This window comes from Labeo rohita, chromosome 19 (assembly GCF_022985175.1).
Source record: "Labeo rohita strain BAU-BD-2019 chromosome 19, IGBB_LRoh.1.0, whole genome shotgun sequence".
In the NCBI taxonomy this organism is placed as follows: domain Eukaryota; kingdom Metazoa; phylum Chordata; class Actinopteri; order Cypriniformes; family Cyprinidae; genus Labeo; species Labeo rohita.
Window position 1 is genome coordinate 14,368,828 of NC_066887.1, and position 19,446 is coordinate 14,388,273.

General features: G+C 37.7%; 1 protein-coding gene across 1 annotated transcript in view; it reads right to left on the reverse strand.

Annotated features, from left to right (window-relative positions):
• The window catches only part of csmd2 (CUB and Sushi multiple domains 2), a 385,015-nt gene that overhangs the window by 86,194 nt on the left and 279,375 nt on the right, over positions 1 to 19,446 (reverse strand). The window contains exons 30-35 of the mRNA XM_051136347.1: positions 15,422 to 15,616; positions 14,974 to 15,090; positions 11,831 to 11,944; positions 5,561 to 5,656; positions 2,811 to 3,014; positions 1,811 to 1,935 (exon numbers count right to left, since the gene is read on the reverse strand). Coding sequence (XP_050992304.1) covers positions 1,811 to 1,935; positions 2,811 to 3,014; positions 5,561 to 5,656; positions 11,831 to 11,944; positions 14,974 to 15,090; positions 15,422 to 15,616 — 851 coding nt within the window. The remainder of the gene's footprint in view (positions 1 to 1,810; positions 1,936 to 2,810; positions 3,015 to 5,560; positions 5,657 to 11,830; positions 11,945 to 14,973; positions 15,091 to 15,421; positions 15,617 to 19,446) is intronic.

The window sequence follows — 19,446 nt, forward strand, 5'->3', positions numbered from 1 at the left end:
TTTAAATGAAATAAAGTTTATCAGAAAAACAGATGCATAGATAATGTTTTAACATGTTGCTAGTATGATAAGCATGTTACCATGATGCTAGCATGATTTAGCATAACGTTAGCATTATTTAACACGTTGCCTATATGATTTTGTGTACTGCTAGCATGATTTACCAAATTGCTAACATGCTGTTAGCATGATTTAACACATTGTTAACATGTTGCCTGAATGATTTATGTTGCTAGCATGATTTATCATGTTGTTAACTAGATTTAGTATGTTGCTGCACATAGTAAAGTGATGTTAGCATGTTTTAACATGAGTAAACATGAATTGCTAGCCAGAATTAGCATGTTGCTTGAATGATTACCAAATTTCTACTATGATTTAACATGCTGCTAACATTCTGTTAGCATTATTTAACACATTGTTAGCATGTTGCCTGCATGATTTGCTACGTTGCTAGGATGATTTAACATGTGGTTAACTAGACTTAGTATGTTGTTGCACATAGTGAAGTGACACTAGCATGTTTTAACATTTACTTAGCATGATTAAACATGAATTGCTAACCAGAATTAGCATATTGCTAGAATGATTATCAAATTGCTACCTTGATTTAACATGCTGCTAACATGCTGCTAGCATAATTCAGCACACTGCTAGCATGATTTACCAAATTGCAAACATGCCGTTGGCATGATTTAGCATGTTGCTAGCAGCATAAATTAACACATTGCTAGCATTAATTAACATGACACTAACAAGTTTTAACATGTTCTGTGTTGAAAAAAAAAAAAACAGCATATGCTGGTAAGTAGGTTTTGATGCTGGGATGCTGGTTAGGTATGTTGATGCTGGTTTAAGCTGGTCCTTTGCTGGTTTATGCTGGTCCTTGACCAGCTATAAACCAGCAAAGGACCAGCTTAAACCACCATCAAAACATACCTGCCAGCATATGCTGTTTTTTTCACCAGGGTTGCTACCACGATTAAAGACAAATTACTATTTTGCAAAGAATTAGCATGTTGCTAGCAGACCCTTCTTCCTTGGCTGGGATCATTTACAACTGCATTTGGGATCGTTTGAAGCCACATTTAAACTGCATTTTGGAAGTTCAAAATTGGGGCACCATGTCAGTCCATTATATGGAGAAAAATGCAGAAATGTTTTCCTCAAAAAACATAATTTGTTTACGACTAAAGAAAGAAAGACATGAACATCTTGGATGACAAGGGGGTGAGTACATTTTATGTGAATCTTTGTTTTGGAAGTGGACTTCTCCTTTAACATGATTTAACACGTTGTTAGCGTTTTACCTGCATGATTTGCTACATATGATTTAACACGTCATTAGCTCATTTATTGGGGAAGTCTCATTTAAGAAAAGTAACTGCTAAATTGCAAAGTAAAAAAGAAATTATAGCATTTTACACCTCAGAAGGAATACCAATTAATTTTATTATGGTTACTTTTCTTAAATAAGACATCCTTAATGACGTATGCAGCCTTAAATTGAGACCTCCGGAAGATGCAGCTTATGTTGCAATGAATTACCATGCAGTTAACATATTTCCAGACATGTTGCTAGCAAGATTTAACATGTTAAAACCATAAGCTGGAACAGTTAGAAAAGATACAGCAACTAACTTTAGAACAGTTTGAAGGTCTGACCCGAGTTTTGCTTTAAAGCTCAATATGAAGATACTGACTAAATTTTGCCTCAGAAGAAAAAGAAGAATGCTTTGTATTCATTTGTTTTCATAACGGCCTTAGAAAAGGAGGAAAACTGCATTTTATTGTTACTAGAAGGACGTACCTGGATTCCCATTCCCTCTGGCACTGTGATCTTCCATACGCAGCTCAGGCTGTTCAGGTAGGGCTCAGGATAGCCAGGAGACAGAATAGTGCCTATCCGCTGGGTTAGATTCCCTCCACATGGCACTGCAGCACACATAAAAAGACAAAACGATGAAAGAGCAGGTAGAGAATGCAAAGCACACAAACCGCCTACAGTACGGAAGCGTATTTGTAATCTTCCAGGACACCACCTTCCTCCTCGTGCAGCTCCTGTGGTCAAGCATCTGGTATCTGCAGTGAAGCGCACAGGTAAACAGCTGCACATGAGTGTGGACACCTAAGTGTCTACACACAGATACCCGCGGCAACATCTGCCACATGTGTGCATTCGTGGATGTGTGACACGCCGGAGGCCATGACTGCTGGCCCACAGCTGTGTGCCTCTGCTCGTTAGGCACAGGGAGAATTTGTTGGCGACAGTTCTGTCTCAAGAGGAGCAGGAGTAGGAGTCTGTTTGCTCTGTGTCCCCACAGGAAAACCACCAGAGCTGTGATGTGAATCTAACACAGAGCTCATCCAAGCAAACACACTGAGGTTGGGGACGCAAGTAAACATGCAACACTTAAGCAAGTGTAGTAAAATCACAATTCTGAAAAAAAAAGTAAGAACTGATCATGCAATTCTGAGAAAAAAATATTTTACAAAAGATTTCACAAAAGTTTACCTCGCAATCAAAAAAAGTCAATTAGTTATTTTCACAATTTTTATTTAGTGGCGGAAACGGGCTTCCATAGTTATAAAAACTATGCTTAACATAAATAAATGTTTAATGCCTATGTCTATGCTTAATATAAAAATATACACATATGAATAAATAATAAATACATAAATTAATAATTGGATAAACAAATTTCTAACAGAAACCCCTGATCGTAAACATACTAGATGGGTGAGCTCACTTAGCATCTTGTTCTTGCTGTAATGTTGATTGTGAAAGTGTAAGGTGCTAGTGCTCTTACCAATGCAGCTGGGCATGCTGCCGTTCCACTGGGCCAGAGCGTTGGGTACAGTCAGGCACTCGATGGCACTGGGCCCCTCCAGGACATATCCTGCATTGCATTCAAAACTCACTACGGCTCCCACAGCAAAGTTGTTTCCAGTGCGCCTGCCATGTCTGGGCTCTGGGACCGAGCTGCACTGTGTCGCACTGGTTCTCGGGACAGCTAAAGCAAATAAACACGCCACTGTTAGATGAATTTGTACAAAAAAAGGACCCTCTGAACCTTTCGCCACCTGCCAAGTGAGAAATTCTTCGCAATGTATTATATATGCAGTCATGCACCAGATTGTTAGTGAAACTGCCACTTTAAGTTTGAACCACACAGTCGGTACAGGCATACAGCTGGTTGGGATGCCCCACAACCCCACAACTTTTAATACTTTTATAAGATACTGTACTTTTCCATTAAGGACACGGCAGGAAACGAACAAGTGTACGACTGTAGTCCACAGGGGAGGAGAGATAATACAATAATGCTGCTTTAGCTCCTAAAAACCATGCTATCTATTATAGAGAAAGATGCGGGCTGTTAAAGCGCATTTTAACAGGAGGCCCCATAGCTGCTGAAGAGGTACAGCACATTTACAGCATCGTTTATAATGTGCGTGTGTGTGTGTGTGTGTGTGTGTGTGTGTGTGTCTGAGAAAGAAATGGACCATGGGCATATTGTGTGAATAATTCAGTACCTAATTAAGATGACTCTGGCTCTCTCAATCAAAACTGACCACATTCACATGACCACAAGTTATGATAGGAATGTCCCACATATAACATTTGAGACCCTGGACCACAAAAGCAGTCAGGACCAATTTTTGGAAATTGAGATTTATACATGATAAATAAGCTTTCCATTGATGTATCGTTTGTTAGGAGAGGACAATATTTGGCCAAAATACAGCTATTTGAAAAAAATCTAAATATTCAGAACATCACCTTTAGAATTGTCCAAATGATGTTCTTAGCAATGCATGTTAAAGATCCAAAAATTGAGTTTTGATTAATTTACGGTAGGAAATTTACTAAATATCTTCATGGAACATGATCTTTATTTAATATCTTAATGAAAAAAGTCAATAATACAATGTATTGTTGGCTATTGCTAAAAATATACCCGTGCTACTTACAGTTTTGTGGTCCAGGGTCACATTTGTGAAAGCAAAGGAATATTTAGAAAGGAACAATTCTTTTCCTTTCAGTTCATAATTCAGAAGTTTCAGGATGTTGAACCTGAATCTTAAGAAATGAAATGAGAAGAAATTCAAAGTGTCCATCAGAAGATTTTATCCATTTATGCTGTTTGGCTCCATTTGGAGACTTTGGGTTCTATTTCAAAGGACTAAACGCATGGAATCGGAATTCGCTTTTGCTATTTTAAGGAAGGAAAAACGCTAGAACAAAGACTGAACACTTCTCCAGAGAGCAGGGCTGGCACCAAGGGGAGGGAATTCACGGGCCGAGCCCCCTTAAATGAGTTACTGTACACCCCCTTTCCATCCTCTCCTCTCCTTGCTGAATGTGATTGTTTTCGAAAGCGAAAGTGAAACAAAAAAAAAAAAAAAACAGCTTGCATAAAAAAGCGATTGACTATCTATTATGACATGTAGGCATTTCTACATTTATGTACACAATAATAATCTTTTACATTGTAATCCCTTCATTTATAATATTTGTCATGTTTGTGTGCTGCTACGCATCTTTCAGTTGGTCAATGGCACAGTCTATTTCAGTTGCCTCAAAATAGCAACGTGCCACACCTCGTGTTCACATCAGCATACCCATGGGTGCACAAATGGGCGTAAATGCATTTGCCATTTAAACAACGTGGCGCAGGACGTGAAAATGATGCCCAACTGTGTCAGGCTGAAACTAGCAATAAACACTTGCGTCATGCCTGGTGCCACATTGCACTGGGTGTATGATTGGCCCCTCTAAATTGGAGAACTGATGGGAAATATTAATGTAAATCCAAAATTAGAAATGAAAGTGATCCCTGGGTATTAATTTTGGCTTAATATAACGAAAATGATGTCTTTTACTGAAATATTTAGTAGAAAACCCATAAAAAAATTATGTTATTTAAAAAATCCACATCATGTCATACATATTTTTGAGCGACTGGCACTACCTGACTCTTTTACCACAAAAACAAAACTCGGAAAATAAAATACTGATACGTTGACCACAGCTACTGAAGGAACCAGGATGGCACCTAGCGTGGCACAGCTCTTTCAGTAGCTGTGGTCTACTAAAAGCCTCAAAGGCATCAGGACTAAAGTAAAGAGAACAAAGACGTGGGTCTTTAGGAAGTTGTATTCATCCACAGGCATCTTCCCATTCTTTTCTGCTCTTCTTATTGCTAGTAAAACAGTGAAGACTTCGATCGCTTCTCATCGCCCTTCAACTGAAAATTACAACCAAAAGCTGCACAATGTGGCATCGTATTGTGGCATCGAGTTGTCTTGCGGTAAAAATAGCAACAGGTAGTGTCAGTCGCTCAGAGTGCAACCATTTTCGAAATCATCGAAATAATGGCGCCCCCCATAGTCTTAAATATGCATAAAACAATGTGGATTTTTAAAATAACGTAAATCTTTCATAGGTTTTCTACTACATATTTCAGTAAGAGACATCATTTACATTATATTAAGCCATACGAGTCTTAATACCACTTTTATGGTACAGGAAGAGAACTCAAAACTCTCAACTTACCTTGGTAGACCAGGTGGAAACCTCTTGAGCTCGACTGGCCCTTGGAAGAGAAGCGGATAAGGATCTGGTTGGAGGTGGCTAGCGGCAAAGATTCACCTGCAAGTACAAACAAGGTGTCATGACATTTGGTGACATTCTAAAACCAATGACATTTGATGTTATTGACCTGTCACAGATGCCATATTTGTTTGAGAGCAGCAGCAGAGGTGAAGATCAGCAATGGACAGTGACTTTCTATGACCTGGAATACACTGCATGAGTAGATGTAATAGTGATGTGGTCACTCTAAACTGTTTCTGTATAGATAATATTTTCCAGAACTCTCTAATAAGTTCCAGCATTCAGGATTGGAAAGACATGTGGGTAACAAATAATAACAATTTTCATTTGTGGTAAACTATACCAAATTATTTTACTTTTTGAATGTTCCCAAGCCTAGGTCTATTAATAAGCTGATCTCAAAATGCATCCCTCATTATTAGCGGATGTGCTTTCTGTGCTTTCTGTGCCACCGTGCGGGGGCTGAGGCTTTGAATCTACCCACAGTTCCCTGGGGCACAGTCGAGCTCCACAGGGGTTTGCAGAGAGCAGGTACGGTGTTGACAAATTCGCGCAGTGGCCAGAGAAGATGAAACCGCACAACACTCTCGCTCATGTTGGGATCGACCGACGCTCCTGCTCATGCCTTTGGCATGCTGGGATGTTATTAGAACAAGGCTCCGTGGGCGGCTGACAGAGTGACAGCTACAGTAATAATCCGGTAGAGGTTGAGGTGTGGGGAAATCCTGACCGCTGATTTATTCACACCTGCCGCTTGTTCCAATGGCCACATTATCCTGCAGTGCTGCTCGTAAACTCTTAGGCCCGTATCGCACCACACCACAACGTCAGTGACCATAGCTTCACCTCTGGGAGGATGCGTCATGCAACATTCAAGGGTGTTGTGGAGCAGACTGACATGGCTTGACACCTTCCTGTCAGGATTCCAGAAGACTGGTGTCATTGAGGATCACAATGTCGAATCTGATGACTCGACAGAGGTGAGTGTGGCAGTTTGAGCTCTTTAACAGTGATATGAAGGAGGATGACTTTAAGGGATTTGCTGAGGAATGGAAAATCTCTCACAAATGCAGTTAGGCCCCAAATGCTTACAGTGCTTATAATTAATACCAGTAGCCTAATTTGTGTTTTATTTTTGATTTAGGTCTAACATTTTTCTCGTTTAGTTCCGAATCCCCACAGAAACTGAAGGATTAGCTGTGGAGTGATGGGAACCACAAATGCATTCACAAATTTAGTTAAGCTTAAGCACTATGTTCACAAATGTTTAAACATGGTTAAATAAGTGTTTATAATGCTCTGATTTGTTTCTCATTCATTGTTAACATAAAATAAAACTATTGTTTGAAAGTTTGGGGTCAGTAAGTTTTTATTATTATTATTTTAACAATAATAATATTTGTATAGAGCAAGAATGGATTAGATTGACGGTAACAGTAAAACATTTATAATGTTAACAAATTTTGAACCATTTATCAAAGAATCTTAAAAAAAAAAAGTCTAAAGGTTTCCAACAAAATATTAAGTATATAAAAAAATCTAAATCAAATAAATAAATAAACAGTAGTAGTAGCAGTAGTAGTAAAGACTGGAGTAAAATTTCAATTCACAATTGCAGGAATAAATCACATTTTAAAATATATTAAATAGAAAACAGTTATTTTAAATTGTAATAAAATTTGTGGCCCTGGACAACAAAACCTGTCATAAGGGTCAGTTTTTTTTTTTTTTTTAAATTGAGATTTATAAATCATCTGAAAGCTGAACAAATAAGCTTTCCATTGGTGTATGGTTTGTTAGGAAGGACAATATTTGGCAGAGATCTGAGGGTGCAAAAAAAAAAAAAATGAAAATATTGAGAAAATCACCTTTAAAGTTGTCCAAATGAAGTTCTTAACAATGCATTACTTATCAAAAAAATTGATATATTTACTATGAGAAATTTACAAAATATCTTCATGGAACATGACCTTTATTTAATATCCTAATGATTTTTGGAATAAAAGGAAAAATGATCATTTTGACCCATTCAATTCATTTTTTGCTATTGGTATAATTATACCCGTTCTACTTATGACTAGTTTTGCGGTCCAGGGTCACATTTGACAATATTACAGTTTTTATGATCAAATACTATCTGAGCATAAGCATGTTACTGACCACAAACTTCTGAATGGTATATCCTTTAATTATACTGTAGATATAAATCATAAAATGGTTATTGGGAGTTGACTATTACTATAAATTTGATTCACACAAGGAACACATTTACATTTAAATCTTATTTAATCTAAACGGAATGGAATCCAAATTGCAAAGTGTTGCTATGGACTGGTTTAATCACCTGTTTCTGCCTCAATAACAAAAATAATAAAGAGGTAACTATGGGATAAAAAAAGACTTCCATGGTAACTTGTCAAAACGGGCAGCAAAATAAACACACATCGCTTTCATGCAAGACCTTTTTCTGTCTACAAGAGAACAGAACCTTGTCTGTTGTTTAAAATAAGTTTCCAGCAGTTAATTCACTGAGGACGGCTTCACTTAAAACTTGCTGTTCGCTTGTGCAGATTATTCATTCCCTATGCATGATTTTCTGAGAAAGTTGAGAAACATCCATCAAAACTGACAACTGTGCTTATAACAGTTGTGACATACAGCAACACTTGTTTCCCTTCTCTCCGCAGCACAAAAAAGATAATAGAAAATCTGCAGTTTTATGCGGCCCAGTATCAATCTTGACTATTCCCTGCTCTCTATTCACGCTCCAAAGTGTGCATTATTTCCAGCAGCCCCCAGCACACTTCACTGATTTCACACCGGCATCTGAAGTTAAAAAGCGCATCTCAGATACTATATACGCTCTGAGCGGTTCACCTTCCTTGAGCGCGGGGTTTCACGCCGTATGCTAATCACGCGTGTTTGACTGGTGTGAAGGGTGAAGAAAAAATAGAAATGTACACAGCTCATCTGCGTTGTCATGGGAATGTCAGAAGCGAGCGAGAAAACCCTGTTAATCTTCGAGCCGAAATCTCCTCAACTGACCGTATTAAACGGAACTCCATTATGGCTGAATAAAAGCTTTCAGCCTGGCCGTCTCACTGGAGATCTATTTAGCTAGTCTGTTTTTGCTTATTTGATTCTGTTTTTCTTTTCTGTTTTAAGGAAGAGAGGCCTATTTACTGGATCCCATTGAAATCTGTTTGTTAGACTGTATGAGTCATCAAGCTTGTTATGCGAAACTCTGTGCTTTATTCTCTTGAGTACATCATTATCTCTCACGTACGTCAATGTATGTTCTGATAATTAAGAACTCTAGAGACTGTACACAAGTACTGAGACAACTTTAAAGGGAAGACTGGTTGCAAAATTTACTTTTACATTGGAATTCATCTTAGCAGTGTGTGGACACAACCACCCTACAATGATAAAAATCCATTCGCTCATTTTTCTAATCCCCCCAAAAAACTAAAATCTCAATTATCAAGCCGTTTTGATTTTATGAGCAGTATGACATCATACCGCTCAGGCCCTGCCCATGACTGCTGACGGACTGTCCTGTATTAGCATATTTCCGCCCAGTTGTACGCTGTCCACAATTTTCTCCATGCTCTAGCAGCTGTTGCGAAAACAATGTCTGGTTGCAATGCAGGTGTTTTGTAGTTGGATATAAAAGTGAACATAAGAGACTTCATGGTCTCCCTACATCAGACCCACTGGATTAATTTTGTTTCTGATAAACCGTAGTGAGGGGTGGGGTGAGCAGTAGCTCATTATCATTTACAGAGATATGCACCGAAACGGATCGATGTGAACAGAGCTGTCTTTGACAAGGTAAAAAGGGTGTAGTTTTACACTACCATTGAGGAATTTTAACCAAAGTATGTTTCATGAAGACCCTAAAGAATCATACCAACCTTTGGAACATGGGCATTTGATTTCCCTTTTAACGATTTAAAGCTGAAATGTGTCATTTTACATGTTGCACTTTTTTTTTTTTTTTTTTTAAATTGAGAGCTTAATATTCAGACATTAGGTATGTGCAAAGCTATAAATTTAATTTAAAATATCACAATAATTAAAAAAACAAACAAACAAAAAAGTTGTTTGGCCTAGTCTACTACCTTAATAGCATAGTTTACCTAAAAATGAAAATTCTGTCCTCATTTAGAAACCCTCGTGTTGCTCTAATCCTGTATTCTAAAAAAAAATGTCTCTATTTTTTTGGTTGTTTTGAACCCCACTGTCTTTCACTGTACAGACAGGGGGGAGCGAAGAAAAAAACAAAATCTCTATAATTCCTTTTTTGTTTCATAGAAAAGTCATACTGGATTGAAACAACATGAGGTTCATGAAAATGATGACCGAATTTATATTTTTTGTTGTTTTATCCCTTTAAGTCTTCGACTAAGCCTATTCAGATTTGTTTCTTCTGGGACATATGCAGTACATACTGCAACACATGTTCCTGCATTCACAATAGCATAAAATGCAGGGGTCACATTAAATATTTTTTAAGGTTGGACTACTTTGAACTTCAAACACAATCTTAAATAATCAATGCTTGTGGTGGGACACTCCCAAAAACAGCACAACAAACAAAGCACAAGAAAGAAAGACAAATTAAAGCTGCAAGGAGCGTTGTAAGGGCCCTTGCAGGTGGGATCACCGCCATCCGGTGCCTTTAGGAAAATAGCGAACGTGCACAATATGGATTTAAAGTGGTAAATATAGAAGGAATGTGTCAACTGCCTACAAGTGGCACTATGACTATAACTGAATATTGGCATGTAGATGTCTTCAAGCCAGGACTTTGTTCAAACATATAAAGTTTGGTGCAGATTGGATATTGCATGTTTAAGTGTAAAACAAGCCATTTCCTGTTGCCAGCAGGTGATGCTATGATTATAATAGAATACTGGCCTTCAGATGTGTTCAGGCCAGGACCCTTATCGAATGGGTGAAGTTTGGGGTAGATTGGAAATTGTAAAACAACTTCCTTTCACATGGTGAAAGAACGATTTTTGTCAAGCTGCCACGGACACGCCCTTTAACGAAAGCTCAAAATCTTTACAATTTAACGTCACAACGAGCTTTAGATTACACTGACCAAATCTGGCGTTGATCTGTTTAAGTCTCTAGAAGGAGTTCATTTAAATACAACGCATGAAAATGGAAAAAACGGCACAAAACTTGCTGAAAAAAATTCAAAATAACAGACTTCCTGTTGGGTTTCAGACTACATACCGGGGGACTTTTTTGTAGGTATTGGTGTGTTACACGTGTCTACCAAATTGCATACAAGTATGTAAAACATAGCTTGAGTGGCACTTCAATAAAATTTTATAGGTGGTGCTATTGAGGCATTTTGCCACACCCACTTCGGAAACCCATATCAGATGTAAATTTTCCCCACTTTTAGCATGTGTGCAAAGTTTCATGAGTTTTCGAGCATGTTTAGGCCCTCAAAAATGTGATTTGTTTTGAAGAAGAAGAAACTGAGCAATTCCAATAGGCTCCCTGCACCAACAGTGCTCAGGCCCTAACTAGTCAACCTCACTAATCAACTAGTCCATTACTAGCAGAGAGCACTGCGAGCAGCCTTTCACAGAGAACACATTTTATTGTATGAAAACACAATGGAAATTCCAATGGAATGTGGGAAAACGTTTTTAAAGTTGAACTTTTAACTGCATTTTTTTTAAAAGTGATGTCAAGCTCAAGACAATGCAAAAGCCACAAGATGCAAAAGCAGTGGTCAAACATGTCAGTGTATCACACGTTTACATAAGAAAAACAATGAAAAGCTAATGCAGAATGTGTTTTGTGTGAACGGTCCATTAGCAAGCCATTAAGAGCTTGATTGCTCAGTTTGTTTGATCATCTCAAGCAGGCTGACAAATCAACACTGACTCAGCCAAAAGTGGCACTACTCATTTTATGTAGGACTTTCCACATACAGGAGTCATTATGCTTACAATTCCATTTGGTGATGCAAAAATGGCACACTTCAGCTTTAAATTTTAGTATTTGTGAACCACACAGGCTTGTGTCCCTTTTACTTTTAAATGCAACTCATCTTGCTAATTGAGTTGCTTAATTGACTTTTATTTACCTTTGAGTCTGAATGCAGACTCTTTAGCATTCACCTCCTACTGCCACTATAGACTGATGGAGTCAAGTTAATACCGTTCAAAAAGGTTTACTGACCTGTGTGGGCCCCAGAGAGAGAGCTCAGGACACGGGCATGCTGGGTAGGTCCGTCGTACACCTCCACAACATCATTTAGTGCAGTGTGGAAAAAGGCAAACTGGCTGAACACCACTGCAGAGAAATAAAGAGAAAAAGTGAAGAGACATAATTGCATAAACCTTATGAAATATGCAACTGAAACCATGACTGTGCAAATGGTAATTCAATAGTAAAAGACAGAACCTAATCACACCTGTGAACCACCTGTTGTCCTTTCTATACGCACCTGGTGCTTAGTAGAGTAAATTTCCAAATGAGAGCCATAAAAAAGAAACCCTGTGTTGCAACGCTCCCTATCCCGCAGCTGTTCGAAGCCATTATGCCATGCCTACGGAAATTTGTGCCTTAATTAGCTCAGCTTCCACAACGTTTGGCTTGACCCGGAGAAATACAGACAGACTCGCATCTGCTAATTCACAGTTTGTAGAAACCCCAAATTGGCCAAATGACCTCCATGTTTTATGGATCAAATAAAAGGGTCAAGTGGAAGCTGCTGGGGTTATACGAGGGGAAATCCAGAAGTTGTCAGTAGCTAGAGGCTCTATACCCCTGAAAGAAGGGCAGTACGGGTCAAAGTCCCTTTCAAGGATAGTCAGTTCACTTGGCAACCAATTTGCAGTGCCTCCAGGCAACTATTTTGGGCATGCAAGTCCAACTCCTATCCAAATCCAATAAAATAAGACATTAATGTTGATTATGCTCAAACAGCATTAAAAAAGTGAACATTTATGGTTGGTTAACCCGACATGCATGTGCAGTTCTTGTGCATACTGTTTTTATGGGAACCAGTGATTATGAAGGTATCTGCAGTGATGCGATGACTCCTCCAACTACCGACCACATCTTTTATTTAGAAGGCGGGATTATTCTGCCATATTGTGCGAAACATGAGTGAGCCATCTTGGTATACATACAATGTACTATGTGTGTTCTATTGTTTTTTTAAGATTAGAGGGATAGTTCACCCAAAAATGAAAATTAAGCTATGATTTACTCAGTTATATTATTAATAGACATGGCTCTTCCAAGCTTTATAATGGCAGTGAACGGGCGTTGAGATATTTAAGTTAAATAAAGTGCATCCATCCATCATAAAAAGTGCTCTACACGATTGTGGGGAGGACTTCTGAAGTGAATTGATGTCGTATGCGCGTACAGGAGAGAGTGGCGTTACAGCGTATGATGTAGGACATAGGAGTAGCATAAGCTCTGGTGAGAATATGCTAGTTTTACAAAAACCAAGTTTTGATTACAGTAACAAACAGTACAAACGGCACTCTCTCTGAACTCACAACAGTTAGCAGAAGCTAGAGATTACTAGGTTTAAATACGGATATTTTTCTTATACAAACGCATCAGTTCACTTCAGAAGGCCTTTATTAACCCCTGGAGCCATGCAGAGAACTTTTTATGATGGATGGATGCACTTTATTGGACTACAAAATCTCAACACCCATTCACTGCTATTATAAGCTTGGAAGAGCCAATACATTTTTAATATAACTCTGATTGTATTCGTCTGACAGAAGAAAGTAATATACACACAGGATGGCTTGAGTTTGAGTAAATCATGGGGTAATTTTCATTTTTGGGTGAACTATCCCTATAATATACTTTCACTGTAACACCACATTCTAACTAATCTTGACACAACATGCTGTGAGTGATGAATCAAAGCCAATGGGGACACATTTGATTGGAATCTGGACCAATGAGATTGCTCTGGGACTGTTGGGGCTATCTGGCATGATAATGAAAATACCAAAAAACAGACTACTGACCAACAGTTGGTGTTGATGTTTGTTGGAAGAACTATGATTTAACCCATCATGTCTGATTCAGACACGGCGTATTGGATTGGCTCAGCTCACTGGTTAAAGTAGTAGTTCACTTCCAGAACTAATATGTACAGATAGAGTACTCACACCATTGTCATCCAAGGTGTTCATGTCTTTCTTTGTTCAGTCGTAAAGAAATTATGCTTTTTTGAGGAGAACATTTCCGGATTTCTCTCCATATAGTGGACTTCTATGGTGCCTGTGAGTCTGAACTATCAAAATGCAGTTTTTAGAGCTTCAAAGGGCTCTAAACGTTGCCAGACGAGGAATAAGGCTCTATTTTATCTCTGAAATGATCGGTCAGTTAAAAAAAAAAAAAAACTATTATATACCTTTTTTTTAATTAATTTATTTATTTATTTTACCTCAAATGTTCGTCTTGTCTAGCTCTGTGTGTACTCTGTGTATTCCGGTTCATGACAGTTAGGGTATGTCAAAAATTCCCTTTTGATTTTCTCCTCCAACTTAAAAAAAAAAATCATCCTACAACACTGCAAAAGTCCTGACCCAGTGTTTACAAAGTGAGCGTGCAAAGGTGGTTAAAAACCCTTAGGTAAAACAGCGATGTAGGACAATTTTGAAGTAGGAGGAGAAAATGAGATGGGAGTTTTTCGGCATACCCTAACTGTCTTGAACGGGACTAAGTACGCATATGCATGGCAGAGCTAGACAAGACAAGCATTTGAGGTTAAAAAGTATATCATTTTTTGTGATATGAATGACTGATTGTTTCACTAGACCCATCTTCCTCGGCTTGGATTGTTTAGAGCCCTCTGAAGCTGCATTTAAACTGCATTTTGGAAGTTCAAACTCACGGGCACCACAGAAGCCCACTAATGTTCCTGAAATGTTTTCTTTAAAAAACAATTTCTTCACATCTGAAGAAAGACAGACATAAGCATCTTGGATGACAAAGGTTAAGTACATTATCTGTACATTTTTTGTTCTGGAAGTGAACTACTCCTTTAACATGATCTCATTAGCCCTTGTAGATGCTGTAACTACAAAATCAGGTTTCAGAAAGCATCTTTCCCCACTGACAACCATTCAAACATAGCTTTGCATTCTGATAATTTTGTTAAAAACATTGCATTTTTAAAATTACATTAAATAATTTTATCAATGCCCAATGTGTTTGAAGGTCTCTAAACACATTAATTTGCCAAAGAGTGTTGTAATTTTTCTGCAGCAACCACTGAAATGAATGGGAATTCCATTAGCTTCCACGTTACACTGTGTGTGTGCAATCCTGTGTTTACTTACCGTAGTCTTTCGGCACAATGACTGAATAGAGGCAAGTCCTCCCGCTGCTGTAGTTTCCAGGATAACCAGGGGAGAGCACCACCCCCTCCAACCCCGAATACTGACCACCGCACAGAGCTGAGCAAGAGAGACAGCCACAGAAAGAAGGCATTAGAGACTAATTTTCTGTCCTCTCTGCCGTCCCCTCATTCTGCTGATCTTAAATTACTTTTCTTGTCTGATTCCTGAACTGCCCTGCTAGATGTCCCCAGTGTTTGCCGAAGAGAAATTGCAGTGTGTTCAAAGTATTCCTCAAGGTTACATTGCAAAGATGAGCCTTTGCTTATTTCCAAGGGAACAGAAGCAGATGTGACAAACACCAGGTCTTTGAAGAACAACACACATGGTAACAGAACGAAAGCTTGAGTGCACAAAATACAGTATTTGCTGAACATCTGTTACGTTTTACCTATGCAAACAGGTTTTGGTTTGTTCCAACCAGGCTTGCCGTCTCCTCCCATGATGCAAGTGAGAGTGGCGTCTCCCTCCAGCGTATAGCCGTTGTCACAGTAATAGGCGACAGTTGCCCCCAGCTTCAGCTCTGTACCAACACGAGTACCGTTACGCACCAAGCCTGGTTCAAAGCATGACTCTCTGGGATTTTCTGTTGAGAAAAAGAAAGTATGGTGAGAGGAATAAGGAAGGAAAGGGAGCAATATCTAAGATTTATGGGTATTCGTGTAAGACTCATAATCCAGTGCACACTAGAACCTTTATATATATATATATATATATATATGTATATATACACACATACATATGTGAGTAAAAATTGGCTTTGTCGGGTAAATAATGTATAGTAATAATGTTACTCGCCAACTGGTCTCTGATTTATTAGGAACTACAGTGCAACATTTCATATCTAAGACATGCAAATCATATACTCAATAAAACATCTGTAAAACCTTGTAATGACACATTTGTCTTTTCATGTATGATTCTGCAAGCATCAATCACATGAAGTAAAAGAGGAAGAAGAAGAAGAAATTGGGGTTGGTAAGTTACTAACTTGAACAAAAATACAGTATTTTTTTTTAAAATTTTACTGTATTGTTATTTTTATGTAATTTATTCATGTGATGGCAAAGAAATCAGAAATCATTCTAATATGTTGATTTGGTGTGTTTGGTACATAGTCGTGCTGCTTTTATTTATTATTATTATTATTTTTTTTCAGGATTCTTTGATAAATAAAGATCATTAACATGCAACATTAAACATTTAATGTGTCCTTGCTGAATAAAAGTATTGAATAAATGAATAAAGTATTACTAAAACCCTCACAATACAGTTTTATGGTCTGCTTTATTTTCGCAATTAATATACCACATGTGGAAAATAATAAATATGCAAATAAATAAATAAATAAATCTTACTGACCTCAAACTTTCGAAAAGTAGTAATAAATAAATTATTATTTAACCATAAATAAATAAATAAATAAATAACTATACAATACAGTTTCATGGTCTGCTATATTTTCACAATTCGTTAACCAGGCAAAAATATAATTATGAACCCTACTTCTGCAGGTTATGCAGGTCAGTATTGGAGAGGATATGCTGATTAATGAAAATATTTATTTATTTTTATTTTTTAGAATTCTTTGAAGAAAGAATTTCATTCACATGTAACATTAAACAATAAATGTGTCCTTTCTGAATGAAATAAAAGTAAAAAAAATAAATAAAAAATACATGCCCCAACCTTCAAACAGTAGTAATAAATAAATAAATAAATAATAATAATAATAATAATAATAATAATAGTAAACAATAATAATAATAATACAAAAAAAGTCTGTTACAATAAAGTTTCATGGTTTGTTATACACAATTTACCAGATGTGGCAAAAATATAAATACATGAGTGAATAATAAATGAATGAATAAATAAATAAATAAATATTACTGACTTCAAACTTTAGTGATAAATACATTCTTACTTAACTATAAATAAGTAAACAAACAAATAAATAAATAAATAACTTCACAAGACAGTTTCATGGTCTGCTATATTTTCACAATTCGTTTACCAGATATGGCCAAAATAGAATTATGAACCCTACTTACACAACTGGAGAGGATATGTTGAAATATGAAAAATATTTTTAGGATTTCTTTCTTTTTTTTTTTAAATATAAATTTAAAAAAAATATATTTTTTAATATTATTTAAAATAAAATTTCATTAACATGTAACATTAAACAATAAATGTGTCCTTGCTGAATGAAAGCATTAATTTGTTTAAAAATATATAAATAAATCATAATGGCCTCAAACTTTCGAAGAGAAGTAATGAATAATAATATTTTTTTTTTTAGGATACTTTGATGAATAAAGTTCATTTACATGTAACATTAAACATTTAATTGTGTCCTTGCTGAATGGAAGCATTAATCTGTAATAAATAAATAAATAAATCTTACAGGCCTCAAAACTGAAACTCCCATGTGCTAAAAATAGAAGAAAAAAAGACAGAGGATGCTCTTTGTGTGAATAAGTGCACTTCAAAGACGCTTCAAATGAGCGCACGCAGATGCTTTCACCAATTCACAATCCAGAAATATGCTACAGCAACCTACATGCCCCGTGGAGCATGAACGGCCGACCCAGGACATATTAAAAGTGACACTGGGCTAGATCAGGTCTGCTGACTACACAAAACAGTCCGTCACCCAGCAGGACATGTGAACGGCGCACAGCGCATCCTTTGGCCAAAATTAGAAATCAATCATTCTTACTACACATCTGCATCGCACAGCAAAAAATGAGTTGCATGCAGTTCCTGTTGAGATATTACTTCCAAACATAGTTATACTGCAACGTTCGTGCCCTTCATGGCCCAATAGCACGTCGAAACAGGCTGCAATCTGCTGGCTGTGACCAGCGCTCCAGACGGTCCATAACTCAGTTCATCTTCCTACACCTGGCTTCTCACCGCTCTAACAAGACGAGTGCGGGACGGGCAGTAATTAAGAGTGGACCGCAGCCAACCTTAAGGTCTAGCTCAAGTATCCATCGATGAGGCTATATATGAGAGTGTGTGTGTGTTTGTGCATTTGGACATGACAAATGTTTGAGCTGGCAGGGAACACTTCGGACGAGCAATGGAGTGTGTATGTGTGCGTGGTGTTTATTTAACTGTCGGTCAAGCGTGCAGAGCCTTGGCCCACATATTGCACCTCGGAGGCCAATCAGACGCGGTTGGGAGTCTGTGAGAAGCTGATTGGTCTGTAAAGAGGTTGACAGCACCTGAAGCTCGTTCCAACAGCAGTAGCACGCGCAGATGAACCAACGTGACCCTGTGCCAGACCGACTAAGCTAACACTTCTGTCAGGGTTAAGCTGAAACAAACACACTTTTTGTGTATTTATGATTTGCTTCCACATTATTAGTTTATACTAATTCATTGTGAGGAGACTGGGGTCTAGAACTGGAGCTTTTGAAGTGCCACACACTGTGTCCATCTGTTGCACCAGATTGAGAGAATACTGTTCCTCATTCACCAAGCCCAACAGAGGGTGATCTAAAGAGCATGGTCTCTCTCTCTCACTTTCTCTCTGACCGCTGCATGCCAGCGACAGCCATCAGTAGGTAGAGTTCTGTTGTGGTTCACTTTAAGTTCACTGACAGAGTATAAGAAGCATCAATACGGTAGCTGCTGTTGTTCTGAAATATTTATCTTACTGGACGCCATGTTAATACTGTTCAAAAGTTTGCTGTTGCTTAGTCTTAGTCCTTAGGGATAGGTTACCCAAAAATGAAAATTACCGCATGATCTATTCCCCCTTAAGCCATCCTAGGTGTATATGTCTTCTCTCTGATGAATACAGTTAGAGTTATATTAAAAAACATCCTGACTCTTCCAAGCTTTATAATAGCAGTGAATGGCTGTTAAGATTTTAAAGTCCAATAAAGCGCATCCATCCATCATAAAAAGTGCTCCACACAGTTCACAGATTTAATAAAGGCCTTCTGAAGTGAATCGATGCATGTGTAAGAAAAATAGACATATTTTAAACTTTATAAACCATAATCCAGGTTTCTTTTAGAATATGCTAGTTTTGTGAGAACCAAGTTTTGTTTACAGCCAAGAAAAACTAGCTTCCTCTTGGCTTATACTGAAATCCTCTGATGTTTTACTTTATAAATCCTTGTTTTGTACTTATAATTCATGGCCCGTTTTGTTTTTCTCTCTCTACTGCACTTCTGCGTTTGTCTATGTCCTACATCATCTGCTAGAACATCACTCTCTTGTGAACGCGTGTACGACAGTTACAGATTATGGTTTCTAAAATTTTAAATATTAGGGCTGCCCCCTAATAGTTGACTAACCATTAGCACACCATTAACAAATTTTATTAGTCGCAGAAAAAAATATTCCACAAGAAGTGGCGAAGTCATGCAGTCCATGACAGACAGATCATTAACG